We start from the raw sequence: 16,950 nt of genomic DNA on the forward strand, positions 1-16,950 counted from the left end.
TGCACTGATGCCAGCCTTGAGAAGGGGAGTGGAGAATTGGAGGTCAGGTAAGGCTGAGGATGCCTGAGCCCAGTGGGGGGGTTGAGACCCTGAGGAGGAGAGTTGGGGCCAGGCATGGCTATGGCCACCTGAGCCCCAAGGCTGTGGTGGCCCCAGAGCAAAAGGGGCAGTGTGAGGAGGCCCCAGAGAGCCAGACAGGCTGAACAACCTCTGGGGTATCAGTGAGGCTTGGGGTGGTTGGAGATATGCATGGCCCATAAGGCTGGAGCGCAGGAATACCCATTAGTGCAACAGGGGTAATGCACAGTAGTAGAACCGTGTCCAAGATGAGAGGCAGCCTCCATTTTTATTTATATATAAGATCAAGATGTGGCGGGTGAGAATGAGGGTGCTTTGAGACTAACTTGGCATGGTAGGGGGTGCTAGGGGAGATCATGGCTACCCCTAAGACCCTGCACTGTGACAGTGAGCATGGGGTAGGGGAAAGAGCAAGATAAACAGGAAAGTGCAGTGTTTTAAACAATAATTTTTAACTTTTATAAGGTTTTTATTGTATGCCCCTGAAAATCCTTTCCAAAGGCATGGTGTGTCTCTGTTTTATAGTGGGACAAGTTGAGGCAAAATGACTTGTCCAAGGTTATATGCAATTTTGGCAGCACAGCAGACAAGAGACCCTGAGTCTCTTGAATCTCAGTCCATTGCTCTGTCCCTTGGATCACAGCTAATTGAAACAAGCTGGCTTCCACTTTATGTGGTTCTGAAGTCAACTGCTCTGGAGGATAAACTAGAGAGCTGTCACAAGTAAGCAACATTTTTACTTCAAGTGACAGCACTAAAGACCCTTGAGAATGAACCTACAACTGAAAACTCAAATTCAGATTGGGTACATACTGAAACAAGCACTTTTCCATCAAGCCTTAGTAATAATTTGCATATGTAGAATAATATATATAGGACTACTTTGTACAAAAATGACACATTTTTCAGAGCTGTCCTCTTCCTCTAACACTACTAGCTTTCTTCTGTTCTTCATTAGAGTTATATTTGTCACTGCAGGGCTGTTTTATGAAGCATGCTGGTCCCCCTCATCTTCACTCATTGTCTCAGTGGAGTCCCCGGCAACATATAAGGAACTTTGTTTGATCCCAAATCCTGAGCTCACTTTTTGCTGACTCTTTAATCTGAAAGGAGACATAAAAAGTATTACTAGAAAATGAAGCTGAAAAAATGCAATTTAAATTTTAAATGATGGCAGATCAAAACATCTTTCAGAAAACAAAACAAAAGTTGTGTTATCACTCAAGTACAGAGCAGCAGAGAAGAAACTTTTGGCACAGTTAACTTTAGGATGCGGATTGGCTACTTTTGCAACAATTGAGTCCTTAATGCATTTAAGGGAATCGCACAGTTTCAGACTATATTATTTGGAATCATGTTTCACAAAATGAAACAAGGTCAGCATGCTTTTTTGCTTTGCAATGACTGAGCCACTGCTTAGGCCTTAATGGATCCTTTAGAAGAATGAGATGGAAACAGTAACAGTTAATTGATAGTCATTATTTTTCTTGTTCCATAGAAAGGAAAAATAGATTTTCAAATTTCTTGCAGAAGGGCACACGTACAGTCTCTCTAGGAATGGTCACTATTTAATGTTAAAACTTTTCTAACTTGAATGGATCTGGAAATCCAGCAACCTAATAATCACCTTTGCTCAGTTTTATTACTATGCATAGGGAATCTACAAATCCTGTCTACTTCTTATGGCTGATAAGAGGCTTGGGTTCCCTACAGATAGAGTTAGGATTCACATTGCTTCCTGTTCTTTGGCAATGAGCTTAGTGAGCCTTTCCAGAGTAGGGAGCCTGAAAGACCTGAGAGAGTCCTGGGTGGAGCTGGGATGCTCAGGGCTGTGAGACTTCCAGCTGCTCAACTGGGAGTCAAGCCCTAGTTAGAGTTGGGGCTCCCTGGGCTACCCTGTAGATGTGAGCCTGGAAACCTGGCAAATATCTGGACTTAGGGAAGCCCACAGATAGGGACTGTGATTGCCAGGCAGCCCTACAAGTTCAGGCTGCATTTTTGACAGAAACATGCATTACAAAGAGAGATGTTTCAATCAAACATCTTGATTTTTGACACAAACAAGAAGTTAATACCATCAGAGGGAGCACTTCTTGGTAAAAGCCCAACACTACACTAAGGCCATTACATTACATCCATTTTTTGGATACAGCACACACATATCAGGCATTTCATGTCTCAGTGAAGTGCTCCTTAGCTCAGTCTGTTCATGGAGCAGAGATGGTTATCATCAATTTCCAGTAAGAACCTGTTCTATTTGAAAAATCCTGGTGACTTCTACCTAACAATATCCTATTATTATTGTAATTTGCTTTTCAATTATTATCTGATCTCATTTGATCAAGCTAGAGACACTATTACAAATATTTATCCAATGACATCAGCACTAACATGGTATATTAACTTGTTCATTTTCAAGAAATTATTGAACAGTTCAACTTGCACTTCTTGCTACACTTTTTTTCCCCAAAAATCTAGACAATCTTGAGACTTTAGAACTGAAGAATGCTGAATGGGAGTCACAGATGTGAGAACTTCCAAGATGCACCCAGTTCCTTCAGAAATATACATGCTACGCTTTAGTATTTTTTTCCTAGTAGGAACAGAGTTAGCTCCTTTAATAACAGCACTACATTTTCTGTTTACAGTTTAGTTTATAGTTCTGATACTTAAATTTAAAAATGGCTGGTGGCTTTTCTAATACTTTTAATACATTGAGAGAATTTCATTTTGGGTGGTTATTTAGTAACTGATTTAACATATCTGTATTCATTTGGCCTTAAGCAGGACTATCATGTAAATCATAGGCCCAAAAAACTGTCTGAGTTTTGACAGAAACATTCAAGGAATGAGGTATGATTCTATTTCAACACAAACACCAAGTTTATATCATCAAAGAGAGGTTTTATTGACAAGAACCCAGCACCTTGCTATGGCAGTTACATTACATCCACTTTTGGATGCACTAGGTGTGCCAGATATTATAAACTTAAAGTAAAAACAGTATCCTAATACCTTTTAAAAATATTTAGAATGATATACTCTTTTTTTTTTTTATGAAAACATTATAGAAAAATGTTTGTGCACCTCTGCAGAACTCCACTGACTTTTTTCAAGGCTACCATAAATTCATAATGAACTACAATATGCAAAATGTCTCCTAAGCTATTAATGTACAGGAACTCCCTCCACAGCTATGCTAGTTTACAACCATCTGCAAAACTGCAAACCAGAAACAGGTCCCATTGTTTGGAAACTACTGGGATTTTTATTCTATTTAAGATAATCTTTATCAAGGTATATCTGGAATACATTGAACAGATGTCAAATGGTTTTGGCTCAGTTTTTCCTTCCTATTTACAACATATACTTGTAACAGCACTGAAGTTCTGTACTTTTATGGCTTCTCTGCCAGTATTATATATTACAGTTGTAATGCCCTGTTTAAGTGAGAACATTTACAGAATGTGAGTGTGCTCCAGAAATGGTCTATTGCTAATGGAGAAATTCTGAGATGAGGCCAAGATAGTACTTTTCCAAAAACAGCATCTCAATATCACAGCACAAACTCAGCTTCACATTAATGTTACTGCCAGTATACTATATTCAAAACATTAAATGAGTAATAAAACATCTGAGCAAAGCAGATATTATCAGCTTTTTGTACCACAAGATGAAAAATAATTCAGTGACTGGGGTATAAATGAGCTCTAAACTTTCTTAACTTAATATTAAATATAAGGTTGCAGCTGGTTAAAGAGCAGGAAGAACCTATGGAGTCTTCCCTATTTTAATTCCTGCATTAAGGTCAGGTACAATCTGTGTCCAAGGGACTGAAAAAGATTAGAAATTATCCCATCCTACAATTTAATATACTTAATAAGTTAATTGCTTCATGTCTTTAACTTTCACATCATTAGTATTAGGATTCTGAGGAATTTGTCTCATCTAGTGGTGCTCAACCTATGTGCCTCTTGGGCCAGATCCAGCCCGTGGGCCCATGTTCATTTGGTCCACAAGGCTCCCTACAAGAACAGAAATTGTCAGTGAGGTCAGGAATGGCAGTGCTTATTGCTACATCTTGCAGAGCTGCAAGCCAATATGTAGGAAACAGCTTGTGGACCAACTCTGTGCCACTCACGTGGCCTGAAAGGTTGGACAGGTTGAGCACAACTGGAATCCCATTCCTTTGACTCTCAAGTGGAATGTTGAGTCTCACACTTAGGCTGGGTACAGACATCTGGGGAATTTAGAGGGAGGTTAGATAGCATAACAAATGCAATATTGACTACCTATATGATCTAAGGTGAGTCAGGATAGAGGGGTGTAACAAGGAGTCATTTCTCAGTTCCTGTTATTGCCTGATGATGGCGATAGCCATGTGCACTGTGCCCCAAGTCTGAGACTTGAATGGGTGCTTGGCCTGGCTTGAGGGCTTACTGTGAGCAAGCTGTGGTGTAGTACTTCCTGTCAGTGCTGGTGGAGGGCCTTGAGGGTGGCAAGGAACCCTTTTTTTTTTTTTTTTTTGTGGGGAGAGACTCCTGGCTGCTCCCAGGGATCATGATGGATAACTGGGAGTAAACCCAGAAGCAGCTGGAGGGCTGAGATTGGGGATCTCCTGGCTACAGTGGTACATGATGAAGGGAACTGAAGGTGATCAGGCAACACCAAAAGCCAATCTCTCTAAGGGCAGGTGAGCAAGGACTTGCTCTTTCCTGGAGGGGGGAGTAGAAGCATCATCTCCTAGACAGGAGTGGTGCAGACCTGTGCGGAGGCACGGGAATAGTCATAGCAGTGAGGCAGTTGGAACCACTGAGCTGAGTGTCTGAGGATGGAAAACTATTACAGAACCGTGATGGGCTGAAGGACATGGGGTGAGGAGACTCCACTAAGCCAACAAAAGGAAACTAGTATAGAGGATGGTGCTCCTTGGCACTAAGATTTGGACTTTACTTCAGGGTAAGACTGTTTATTGGGATGGTCCCTAAGAAAGAATGATTCACACCATCAAGGTGTGGCAGGTGAATATAAGGAGGTGGGCTGCACTTTGGACCCAAAGATATGGATAAGACAACAACTAATTCACAGGGGGCTAGTGAAGGGGGGACTTGAGAGGCCAACAGGCTCCAGGGGGGAAGGGGAAATTGGGAGATCCAGGGAGTTTGGGGAGGGTAGGGGAAGGTGAGATCTGTGAGGGGTTTGATGGGGTCCAGGAGGGTTTGGCAGGATCAGAGGCTTGTGGGCATAGAAGGACTCTCTCCCCATCTCCTGGGATGAAGGGGTATTTTTAGCCCACAACCCCTCCACCCCAAGAAAAATAACTCCCCAGCAAATCAACACCCCTGATCCCATCCAACCCTCCCCCTCACCATGACTTACTTCCTCAGCTCCCAGCATCAGCAAACACTGATAAACCCATCACCAGGAGCAGCTTGTGGGATGGGGGTTTAGTGGACTGGGAGGGGCTAACTGGTCCATGGAGGGGGTTGTCCATCTGGGGGTGAGGGAGAGGGGCTGAAGGGCTAAAAATAGCCTTGTGCAAGGGAGTGGGTAGAAAAAGTACAGCCCCAGGACTAGGGCAAGCATCTGGGCTTTCCCAGCCCTGGGGCTGCGCTGGGAATTGTACAGAAGTTAACTTGGGTCTGGCAAGACCACTCTAATTGAAGTTAGACTATATCTCTGGTGTTGGTTGTAGACGTGTTGGTCTAAAGACACAGGCAGACAAGGTTCTTTGGATAAATCTGATATCTTGTATTAGACCAACTAAAATAGTTGGAAAAATTCTTCTTTCCAAAAACTTTCAGGTACACACACCTTTCTTCAGGCAGAGGGGGCATCTGCAATTCTTTTGTGCTCTCCCTGGATCAGATACGCTAGTATGCAAAAATGCAGGTTAGTGAAAATGCAAACGTGTGGCAGTAAGGGTCAGAAGGGGTGAGAGACAATAGGTGAGAAACAGGTAGGGGGCACATGAAAAGGAAAATGGTGACCTGGTGATAAAATGTAGCTGGTAATGTTATCATAAAATGTACTTGGGTATCAGATGGTAGGCAGGCTTATAATGTGCCATAAATCCAATGTCTATATTTAGTCCATGATTTCTTGTATTCAGTAAGTTGATGAAATGACGTTCATAGGCTTGTCTATGAAAGGTGTTTTGTAAATTCCTTTTGAGGATTAGAACTGAGAGATTGGAGAGAAAGTGGTTATCTTGTGAGAAATGTACACTCACAGGTTATTGGGTATTTCTGTCTCTGACAGATTTTTGGTGTGCATTCATTCTGGTAGGCAGTTGTTGTTTAGTTTCTCCTACATGTTTTCCATTAGGGCATTTAGTGCACTGGATGAGATGTATTACACTTCTGGAATTGCAGGTTCAAAATTCAGGAATGTTGATGGTTCTGTAGTGTAGTTATTGTGAAAGTGGTGGAGATATGTTGGCAGGTTTTACACTTCTTTTCATAGCATGGTCTGGATCCATTCAGTGTGACACCCATTCTCTTTCACCCACTCTGATCTTCGTTGCCATACATCTGTATTTTGTATCTGACAGTTTGCAAAGACAAATTTTTCCAACTATTTTGTTGGTCTAATAAAAGACATCAGATTTATCCAAAGAACCTTCACTGTCTTGGAGGTTCACTTAATTTAGATTGGGTCAGCCACTATTAAACTGATCTAACTGTGCTGAACTTCGCTACAGTTTGCACGTAGCGCCATCTAACTAATGCAAAGTCCGCACCTGGGTGAACTAAGTTAGATTGGACAGACATTTTTAACATGACTTAACCTCTCCCTAACCTCCCTGAATGTTTGTACACATCCTCATGAGGAAGAGTTAATCTCTGCCAGTGGTGTCACTAGGGCAAGGAGACCGGGGCAGTTGTGGAGAGGGAGCAGAAACAAACTACTGCTTAGATTACAGCAGTGGCAGGAACCAGAAGTATGGCAGCTGCCCTAGGTGTCTACCTGCACTGTTATGCCTTTCCTCTCTCCTGCTGTGTTTTGCAAGTCACTGCAAGTAATTTTGGCTCTATACATCTGATACTGCAAGTTAATATTTAGACAATATATAAAAAAATATCATCCAGGTATAGCATGAAAACAATTAGGAACCCCAAGTCTCAGATTTAATTGTTTGCCTTGCAGAATTACTTTTACTATTTATAATGTGCCAGGAGGAAAAAGCATAAAGTAGTTTCTCTCTCAGAGCCTTGGTACAATCTAGCAGGATGGAAGTTTAAAAAAATTGTATTATTCTACTCCAATTAATCATATTGATTCCACAATACATTTTCTAAACCCAGATCATCATGATACCATTTTATGTAATCACTCTTCACAACGAAATCACATTTTAAATCTCCCTGTGTGCTATCAAAAAGCTGAAATCTCCAAAAATCAATTAATGAAGAAAATACTGAATTGTCGTCTTCTGATATTTGTACAAAAAGCAAACAGCAATAAAAGTCAAATTATGCAACTAGGCTTGAAAGATGGGATTTTCAAAAGCACCTATGTGATTTAGGAATAAAAAAACATTGAAAGTCAATGCATATCTACTTAAGCAATTCTTTAAAAGAAAAGAACTTTATTTTTTTTTTCTGCTTTAAGACTCTAAACTGCTTAGAATACAAATCGCCTGCTTGCACATATTGGCCACGTCTACATGAGACACAGACTTCACAGTTGTTACTGTGCAGTCACTTAGTACTTGCATACACAAATACTAAATACTGTGCATTAACCAGCATTACTGCTCAGTAGTGTCCCTGGATGGCCTTTTGGTGATGCTGACTGCACAGTAGCTCCTTACTACTGCACAGTAGCATTGCATCATGCTTCGTGCCGTGGAACGCTATTTCACAGTCCTCATCCCATGTAGATGTGGCCACAGAAAAAAGAAGTGACCATTTCATATGGTGGTCAACTTGGGCCTAGATACATCTCATAAATAGTTGAATTTAAGTGAACTAGGTGCATATAACTGAACTGATTAAAATTTGGAGGGAAAAGGCATGTCTGCAGAGAAGTGAAAGAAAATGGACCAGATGCTCTGGTTTGCAGAATGAGCATTAAAATCTCCCAGAAATGGCTAAGGAATGATTATCTGTATTAGCAACGAGTTCTGCCAGTTCCCAAACTTGGTTCTCCATGCTAATGCATTGTTTAAGTGGAAAGAGAGGAGGAAAAAAGCCATATAATACATTTTCCGAGAAAAATATATTCTTTCTGGTCCCAGCAGGTGACTAGCATAGATCCTAAAGCCTAGGAGTAATTCATTACAGTATACTGCAATATACATTGTAAGCATAATAAATATTCAACAGGCCTCTCAGACTTGTTCCCTAAGATGAATAAACCAAGCTCTTTTACTCTTCCTCTTATAAAATATTCTTTATTACCATAACCATCCTAAGAGACCTGTACTGCATCCATTCTAGTTTAAATCCATCTTTTTTTTGATCACAGATAACCAGATGCAGTATACTGTCATTATCTAAAAACCCACTTATCCTGTCACAGAAGGATATTATATGGACCTTAAAGCTTGGAGAAAACCCTAGATCTAAAAAGAGAGGAATGTTTCTGTATTTAGGTTTTGATGGAAGGCCAGTAGTTGACTGACTATAATGTACAGATTAACTTTAAGATCAGGAAAACAGATAAAAGGCAGTATGTGTGTGAAACTCAAAGGATTTTGGTCAAGAAATCAGACTGATCAGCTAATGAATGGGAAAAAGTAGGCCTTTAGAAAGGAATGGGAAGGGTAATGTGTTGCCTGAAAGTTTGACTCTGTCTATCCCAACTACATAGTTGGTCCAATAAAAGATATCACCCACAAGAATTCTTGCCTCTCATATTCTTACCTCTTGTATATTTTTCCTAGACCACCATGGTGACAGCATCATCTCAACGCTACCAAAGATTCCTTGTCATTGGATCAAATTGAAGTTCCTTTAAGATTTTCCCCAACCCCATCCTTATTAGTAGTGATCACAAAAGGCTTCAGGACATGAAGTATTTCCAAAATAATTTCCTCTTGATGACTGTAACAAGGGGTGTGGCTCAGGAGCTGAAGCCTAGCTGTAGGGGGTTAGAGAAAAGAGCCAGCCTGCCTAGGAGCCCTGGGTCAGCTGACAGGGATGACTCACTAGCCCTAGGGGAAGTTTAAAAGCTCCCAGGGAGGGTAGTTGAGGGAGATAGGATGCTGTGGGAAAAGAACCAAGACTGAGTTTTCTCTCTCCCAAGGTCTGGAGAAAGACCAGAGGTTTTACTTTTGTTTGTAACTGGTTTGTGGCTTATACTGTTGTGTTGTTTATTGTGGGGAGAAGCATTCCACCTATAAAATAAATGGATTGGAACTAAGAGTTGATTGGATTATATAGCTAAATGCAGACATTTGGGGAGATTAGGGGGATGTTATAACACATTTAAAATGGCCACCTGATCTAACTCAGGATAGGGGAGCTAGTGGAAGAGGATTAGGAGGCTTGTGGGGACAAGCAGGTTTGAGGTAAAGATTGGGCATTCATGGGGGGAACGGGGCAAATGGAATCTGTGGAGGGTTACTTCCCTCCCTCCACCAATGCTTATGTCCTTAGCTCTGGCAGCAGCAAACACTGATAAATCTGGCACCACCTGGAGTGGCTTGCAGGAAGGGTGTTGGTGGGGAATGGTTAGTTCATGGTGTGGGGGGGAGGTGTAAGGTGCCAGGGGGCAAGTAGGGAGAGTGCAGCTTTGAGATTGGGCCAAGTAGCTTGGCTTTCATTGACTGCTGCATTGACCATATGGATATTCGGTCTCTAATGTTGGAGTAATGCTTTATCCAGCCCATATGATTACCAGAGGGCCAGGGAGTTTGGGTAATGGACAGTGGTGTGTGTGACTGGGGGCAGGCCTGGGGCCGAGTCTTGAGTAGGTCTGCCCACCTGTCTCTATGGGGCAGTTGGCCCAGTCTTTCCTGCCATGACTTTGCTGTTCCCAAAACTGGTGGAAAATGTGGGAGACTATCCATTACATGCTGCAATGCTAGGGGGTACTATCCATGACTCCAAACCTTCCCTACAGAGTGGCCCATGCCTCGTAGATGGCATCATAAGTTCTTGTTATACCCCCGGCCTAAAACCAGACCAAGTTTAGCCCTTGCTGTCAGGCGTCTTTCATATGCACGTTCACATCACCCTCCTCTCACTAAGGCCTCTTACACTCCACCCTTACTCACAGGGTCCCTTTTCTCACATCAACAACTTATTCCACCCTGCTCCCTCTTTAAATGGCTCCTGTAGACCTTGGGGCTTTATCCGACTCATACCTAGAGTGGTGAGATGCAGTCTGTTGGGTCACCACATGGAGGGCTAACTCTGCACTAGCTCCTCACTGGGCTTCTTGTACCAACACTTGTTCCTCAGGGTGTTGGCCCATGTGCTGCCCTTTAGGCTGTCCCGCAGCCCTACTCAGCATACCTCCTTGGGATGCCCCTCAGGCTGATCCTCAGCCCTACTCAACCCTCATTAGGGCCCTGACTACTGCCCCCTCTCTGGGGCTACACATCTATCTCTTCCCTAAGGCCCCTGGAGTCTCATTCCCCTATGGGGATTCAGGTGGCTGCAGCCCTGCCTGGCCCCACATGGTATCTTACACCCCCTGGGCTCAGGTGGCCATAGCTGTACCTGGCCCCCTTATAACCACAGTGTTGTGGGGGCTAAAGGTTATTAAGGCACCCTGACCTGCCTTTCATTGGGGAGGTGCGTGATCCTGGTATCTGGGTGGGGCTGCCACACCACCAGCAGTCCCACCAGGCCTCCCTATCCTAGCAGGATGCAGTTTTAGGTCAGGACCAGGAGCCTCCAAACCATCCCCTTAGCTCCTTCCCTTACCTCTATGATGTTTCTGAGCCTCAGCTCAGCTGGCTGAGGTCTCTCTCATGGCTGCTAGCAGCAAACTGCTGCTTCACCCAGTATATATCCTGGGTCTCAAAATGGCTGCTGTAATCAAGCACCTGGGTGCTGCCTGCTCCAGCTCTTGAAGTGGCAAGCATCCAAAGGTGTGCTGCAACAGTGTGCATAGACATAATCATTAGCAGCAGAGGTGCAAGCAAGGGCTATCTTCATATACTACTCACTTGTCCCACAGTTGCTTGACCCACTGCTTGCATACGGTCTGCAGCCATCTGGCTAGTGGCTGTTTGCCTCACTGCCATCAGTGCTGCTATGGCTGCTGTCACCACAGTGGCCACCACTTCATGCCCTGGATTGGATCCAGTCCATATGGAGCCCTAGGCAGAAGGTGTGTTTGATACCCCTGCCCTAGACCATTAGGAAAACCAGGTTGTTTGGCTACTGTTAGACTAGAGATTCAATCAAAAACCCTTCATTACTCATAGGATTACACAGTGGCATCCTCAACAGATCACTCATCACGTTCCACAGACTAAAACAATGTGAAAGGCTTGGCAGTAACTGGAATAATGCAAATGTAAGAAAAACAAACAAACAAAAACAACCTGGTACAAATGAAAGGACAAAGATAAAATGTATGGTTGCTCAGGTCTGAACAGAAAAGCAAAACATTTTGAAAGCCCTTGGCCTGGCAACAGATAAATAGAAAGTGCCATCAAAGTCGACTGACAAAATCATGGAAATGCACAGTTAAACAGGCAGTATACCATATGTCCATCAATATCTAGCACAATGGAGACATTAAGGAAGCCATTAAGGTAGTGTCCCTATTGTGCCCAGGTACAGGATAACATATGGTACATTTCCTGCTTAACTGTGCATTGCTTTGCTTTTCTCAGTGTCACTAGCTTAAGGCTTGATTAATACAGTTTGTGTATGTGCATTTCTCTATTCAGTATTGTAAATTTTTCTATTTAGTATTTTGAAATTCGTTGTTTCTCATTAGAAGTGACCTAATGAAAATGCAGCTGCCCTGAAGTATCAGCATGGGATGGGTCTTATTTACAAATCTAAATGCAAGCAGGTGATGAGATGGAATTGCCTAAACATAGCAGATCACTGGGCATGAATATATAAATCATCACTGTCTGTTATTCAAATCATGCAATTTATTATAACATCACTATAGGGAGACATTAGAGCATTGTAATTATTGTTACTTTTAATAAAAGAAGCCTTTCCAAGGACAAGGACTGGAAAAATGTATACATCTCAGAAATGTACACTGAAGGCAATACGCCAAGAGTGCCTGTACATGAGTGAGGTAGGCTGTTCTGATGCATTGTAATTACAGTGCATCAGAGCCAACTCATTTAATCCAGTAATTACCATGCTCCAGCAGCCTCCTGCATCTCGTGTATCAGCATCCCTGTAGTTCAAAATGGCAGTGGGGAGGTTAAACTAAAGCTTGTCGAACAAGCTTTAGTTCAAGTGACCCCAATACCATTTGAAAGTACAGGGAGACTGATACACGAGATGCTGCAGCACTTTAGAGTGGCTCTTGGAGCTGCTCTAATTAAAGCACTGCCCCCATGTCCCTGGAACATGTGTAAAAGTGCCCCAAAAGGCTCATGAAGTAGCGTGATAAGAGACAAAGATGCATCGGACTGTGCTAGGAGACCACCTGGCTACATGGGATGAGCTAAGAGAAAAGTCTAAAGCATAATCTCAAGGTATATTCTGTCCAGACACCTAATAGTCTCATAGAAAGCAAATCAGGAGCACTGCTTTCACAAAGTTCTGGATGAACTTTCTGGGTGGAGTAAGGGTCTTAAGCACCCTCACTGCCATAGTGAAGCAGAGCCAATTGTGCTTAAATTCTTTCTTAAGAGACGAGTCAAAATGGCTCTGCTGAGATTCTAGACCACTTGGTGATTTGGCCACTCAGAATACCATAAGTAGCACCTGTTAGCAGTTTCAAAAACTGAAGCCTGAATAAAATAAACATGTGGAAAAGGATGCAAAAAATTAGGCCTGGTTGGGAATTTTTGTCCTTTTCAGGATGCAAACTGTCATTTTTGGCCAATCAAAATTTGCTCATCCCCCAACTACTAGCAAGAATGAAAATGTTTTGTTGTGGGATGACATATTCTGTTTTCCAACTATACCTGCTCTTACAATATATATGAGGTGCACAATCCTAATTTTCCTTTATGGCTGAAATTTCTCATTCTAAGGTCCTCACATTCATCCTATAATGTCCAGCAAATAGTATAGAAACTTATTTTTTGTCAACAAATCTATTTTTTTTTTCTTTTAGGCTTCTTCCTCTCACAGAAACTTTCAAAACCCTCAAAGCAAGTACACAATGTGTTACACACCTCTTCCTTCTACACCTACTGCTCAAACATCCAGCATCTCCTTTTGAGCTGCTGACCTAATGATCCTGGCACCAGCTGTTCTGATTACCAGTGGTTATATCATCTAAAAAGGCCTCTCAGCTTCTCCCTGTTGCACTGATCTCATCTTCTCAGCCTTGCTCCTGCCACTTCTAAATTTACAGAGCATGAAAGGTCTCACAGATTCTTTAGTAAATGTTTTTTATGAAAATGCTTACATCAAAAAAATGCCGGTAGGACCATCTTGAAATATTTTTTTTTTGGCTGACTTCATCCCATTCCATAATAAAATCACTCCCTGCTCCTGTCACCAAATTTAATGCAATACTTAAAGCACATGCTTGTTGCGGAATGAAGAATAGCTAAATATGTGCTTCATAGATATAGGCAGGAAACTGTATTCAAAAATAAACTTTCAATTAAAAATGTACTTTAGAATCTGTTGCTCTAAATTCAAGTGCATTTCATGACCACATTTATCTCTAATAAAAAACCTGAATAGCTAATATTGGACTTCAATGGGATAAACTATTATTAAAACCACTGATCATCTGCTCTATACAAATAAATAGGAACAGACTATTTTATTTAGAAGTAGCAATGTTTTAAGTGCTTTTTTTCAAAATAAGTCATACTCATTTTTACAGCTAATGAGTGTATTTGACTGGTTCACAAGTGATAGTGGCTATATAAGCCATTTCTTTTTCTTTTTTAAGAAAAAGCCAACAAAACCTCTTTCAACACAAGCTTCCTATCTTTTTGGAAGAATGGAAGAACCAGACTTCACATCGTGAAAGACTATGTTTCCAGAAATAGCATCTGTCCCCTTGGCAAAATCATTAGATAATGATGGCTGCTTTTGGAATTGCCTCTGGGTCTGGTAGTCTGGCTGCAGAAAAAAATTGGCTAGGCTAATTTGCTTTTTCTTTTTGTAATTTTAAGGCTAGTTTTAAAAACTGACAAATGTAGCGGTTATAAGCTCCTGCATGGGTGTGGCCAGATCACTTTGATGCACAATAATGGAAAGCAAAATAATATATTCTTCATAAACACCTGCATTATGAGCCAGGGCCCTTTCAAACTCTCTCTCTAACTCACAAGTTTCTTTTTTAAATTGATACTCAAATGTAGAGACAGCCCATACTGCAATGAAATTGACTTCCCCCCCCCACTTTTTTTGCATGGGCATTTGTAAGCTATTTCTTTATGAATAAGATCTTGACCTTATTATAAGACTGAGGTCTATCTGGAAGGGAAATTGAGAATCTATCAGGTAATGCACCTATTTACACCTTTTATAATAAGATTTTTATCACTGACGTGCTTCTAAATGAAAAGAAGTTAAAGAAGCAAACAAGGTTCTTTGGGTACATGTGATCTCTTTTATTAGACCAACTAAATAGTTCAAAAAATGTTCTTTGCAAGCTTTCAGGCACAAATTAGGGCTGTGCAAAGCTTCAGTCCCTGATTTGATTCAGCAGAGATTCAGCCTGATTATGTGGCTGAATCTCCAAATCCAAATTGAATCAGAGACCTTTTAATCTCTCCGAATTGAATTTGAACCCTCTGAATCGATTCAGAAAGATTCTGACATAGACACAGCTTTAAATGTTTTTTTCTACATATCTCAAGGTACCAGGCAGCTCACGAATATTGTGATGCTGGGGCGGATGGAGCATCACACAGGAACTCGGGGGGCCTCCCCAGTGCACTTGACAGCAAACCCAGAAGTGGACCAGAAGCACTTCGAGTCCACTTCTGTGTCTGCCAGGGAACACTGTGAGGATCCCCCCATGCCCCTAAGGCTTGGCCCAGCACGCTCCCCAGTGGACCCAGAAGTGGACTGGAAGTACTTCCAGTCCACTTCCAGGTTCATCACCAAGCATGCATTTCCCCCCATGCCCCCCCACCCCCCGCTCCTGTGGGATGCTTTGTCTGCCCCCAGTGTTGCAGCATTCACAAGCCACGCTTGGTACCTCAAGATATGTAGAAAAAAACATTTTAAAGCTGTATCTATGGCTGAATCGCTGATTCTCTTCAAATTCAGATTTGGCCATATCGAATTGGGGCCAGTGCTCTGAATCAACAAGTAGAATCACTGTCCCCGATTTTGGGTTGAATCTGAATCCGATCTGAATACAGCCCATTTTGCACACCCCTAACAAACACCCTTCAGGCATATTTTCCAACTATTTTTAGTTGGTCTAATAAAAGATATCACATCTATCCAAAGAACCTTGCCTACCTATGTCCTTAGACCAACATGGCTACAACCAACAACTCTAAAGGATTTTTAGGGGCTGATACCCTAACTTGGACCAACCACATGACTGGGATAGCTAGAAAACCTTTTGAATGAAACACATTCGTCATCAGGGCTGAAGAAAGAAACAAGCCAATGATTCACACAGTGTGTAGGACAGGGGAGAAATTACCAGGGTTAACAGACAAACAATTAGCAGAAGAAAAGCTGGATTAATGGCAGTTCAAGATGTATAAAAAGGAAGAGTCATTATTACCAGTAGTGTGAAGGAAACATTTCAGGGCACAGGAAGATTACAGTATGCCAGTAAGAGAATATCAGTGGTCAGGTTTTGGTTCTTACAGATTAGATTAGTGTCCAGCCAGTTTATGAATTTTTGTTCCCAAACTCACCTTTGAAAGGTGTTTGGCAGAGTTCCCTTGAGTACAAGGATAGGGAAATTGGAAAAGAAGTGGGAGTTCTATGAAAAATGTGCTCCTACTCATGATGTCTGTGTTTCTGCCCTTTATTTGTTTCTGGACTTCATATTTTTTATGTTTTTACTTCCTTTTACATGATTAAAATTTCCACTGGCAATGGCTAAATTCAACCATATCACCATGGAAAGTTTGTATCACTAACAATGCAGAGTATTCTGTATGACTGCCAAAGATTTCATACTATGTAAAATTGGTTAATTTCCACTTTAATTTCTTTTATTACTTCCTTGTTTGACCAATTTAAGTTTTTAGAAATTCATGTGAAAATTCCTTTCTCCTACAAAATCAATTTCTTTATGCCTTATTTTCTCATTTTAAAACTGAGATTCCCACCCCAAGTTATGCTATTGGTATGCAGCACAGCATGCATCAAAATACAAAAATAGTACTTTAGTATGAAAATGGTTGGGTTTTATTTAACCCTTGGGTTTAATATTTTCATTTGGGTAAGATAAAATATGATACACAGAACCAGTATAATCTCACCTGTATAATTGTAAATAATCTTAGACTAGTAGCTTCTAAGTGAATAAATAGAGGGTATAGAAAGGTATAACAATTGTAGCCATATTAAAGGATACCCATATAAACTGTTATAATGCAACTGCTACATCTGCAAGATTCTGTATTTATACAAATGTAGAAAATTGCTCCGGCTTTAACCCTACTTCATTCACTGCTAAAATTAGGGCAATTTAGCTAACCTGTGTCACTAAGAAGCATGCAGAAACAACAGTTACTGTAGCAGCTGATGGACACTCCTAAGCAGCAATTTCCCCACATATTTTCAAATAGTTAAATGTACATTTGTTCATGACCAGAACTATATT

At 41.5% G+C, this 16,950-nt stretch overlaps 1 protein-coding gene across 4 annotated transcripts in view; it reads right to left on the reverse strand.

Moving 5' to 3' along the window:
- Nucleotides 1-910: 910 nt before the first annotated feature.
- CCDC102B (coiled-coil domain containing 102B) overlaps nucleotides 911-16,950 on the reverse strand; it is a 477,100-nt gene continuing 461,060 nt past the window's right edge. For 3 of the 4 annotated variants that reach the window (XM_019524671.1, XM_019524646.1, XM_019524655.1), the window contains one exon: nucleotides 911-1,181. In XM_019524671.1, the coding sequence (XP_019380216.1) occupies nucleotides 1,104-1,181 (78 nt within the window). In that variant the 3' untranslated portion in view covers nucleotides 911-1,103. The remainder of the gene's footprint in view (nucleotides 1,182-16,950) is intronic. The other variant, XM_019524664.1, reaches the window with a different exon arrangement.

The sequence above is a fragment of the Gavialis gangeticus genome, unplaced genomic scaffold, assembly GCF_001723915.1.
Source record: "Gavialis gangeticus isolate Ggan-Ray unplaced genomic scaffold, GavGan_comp1, whole genome shotgun sequence".
Classification (NCBI taxonomy): Eukaryota; Metazoa; Chordata; order Crocodylia; family Gavialidae; genus Gavialis; species Gavialis gangeticus.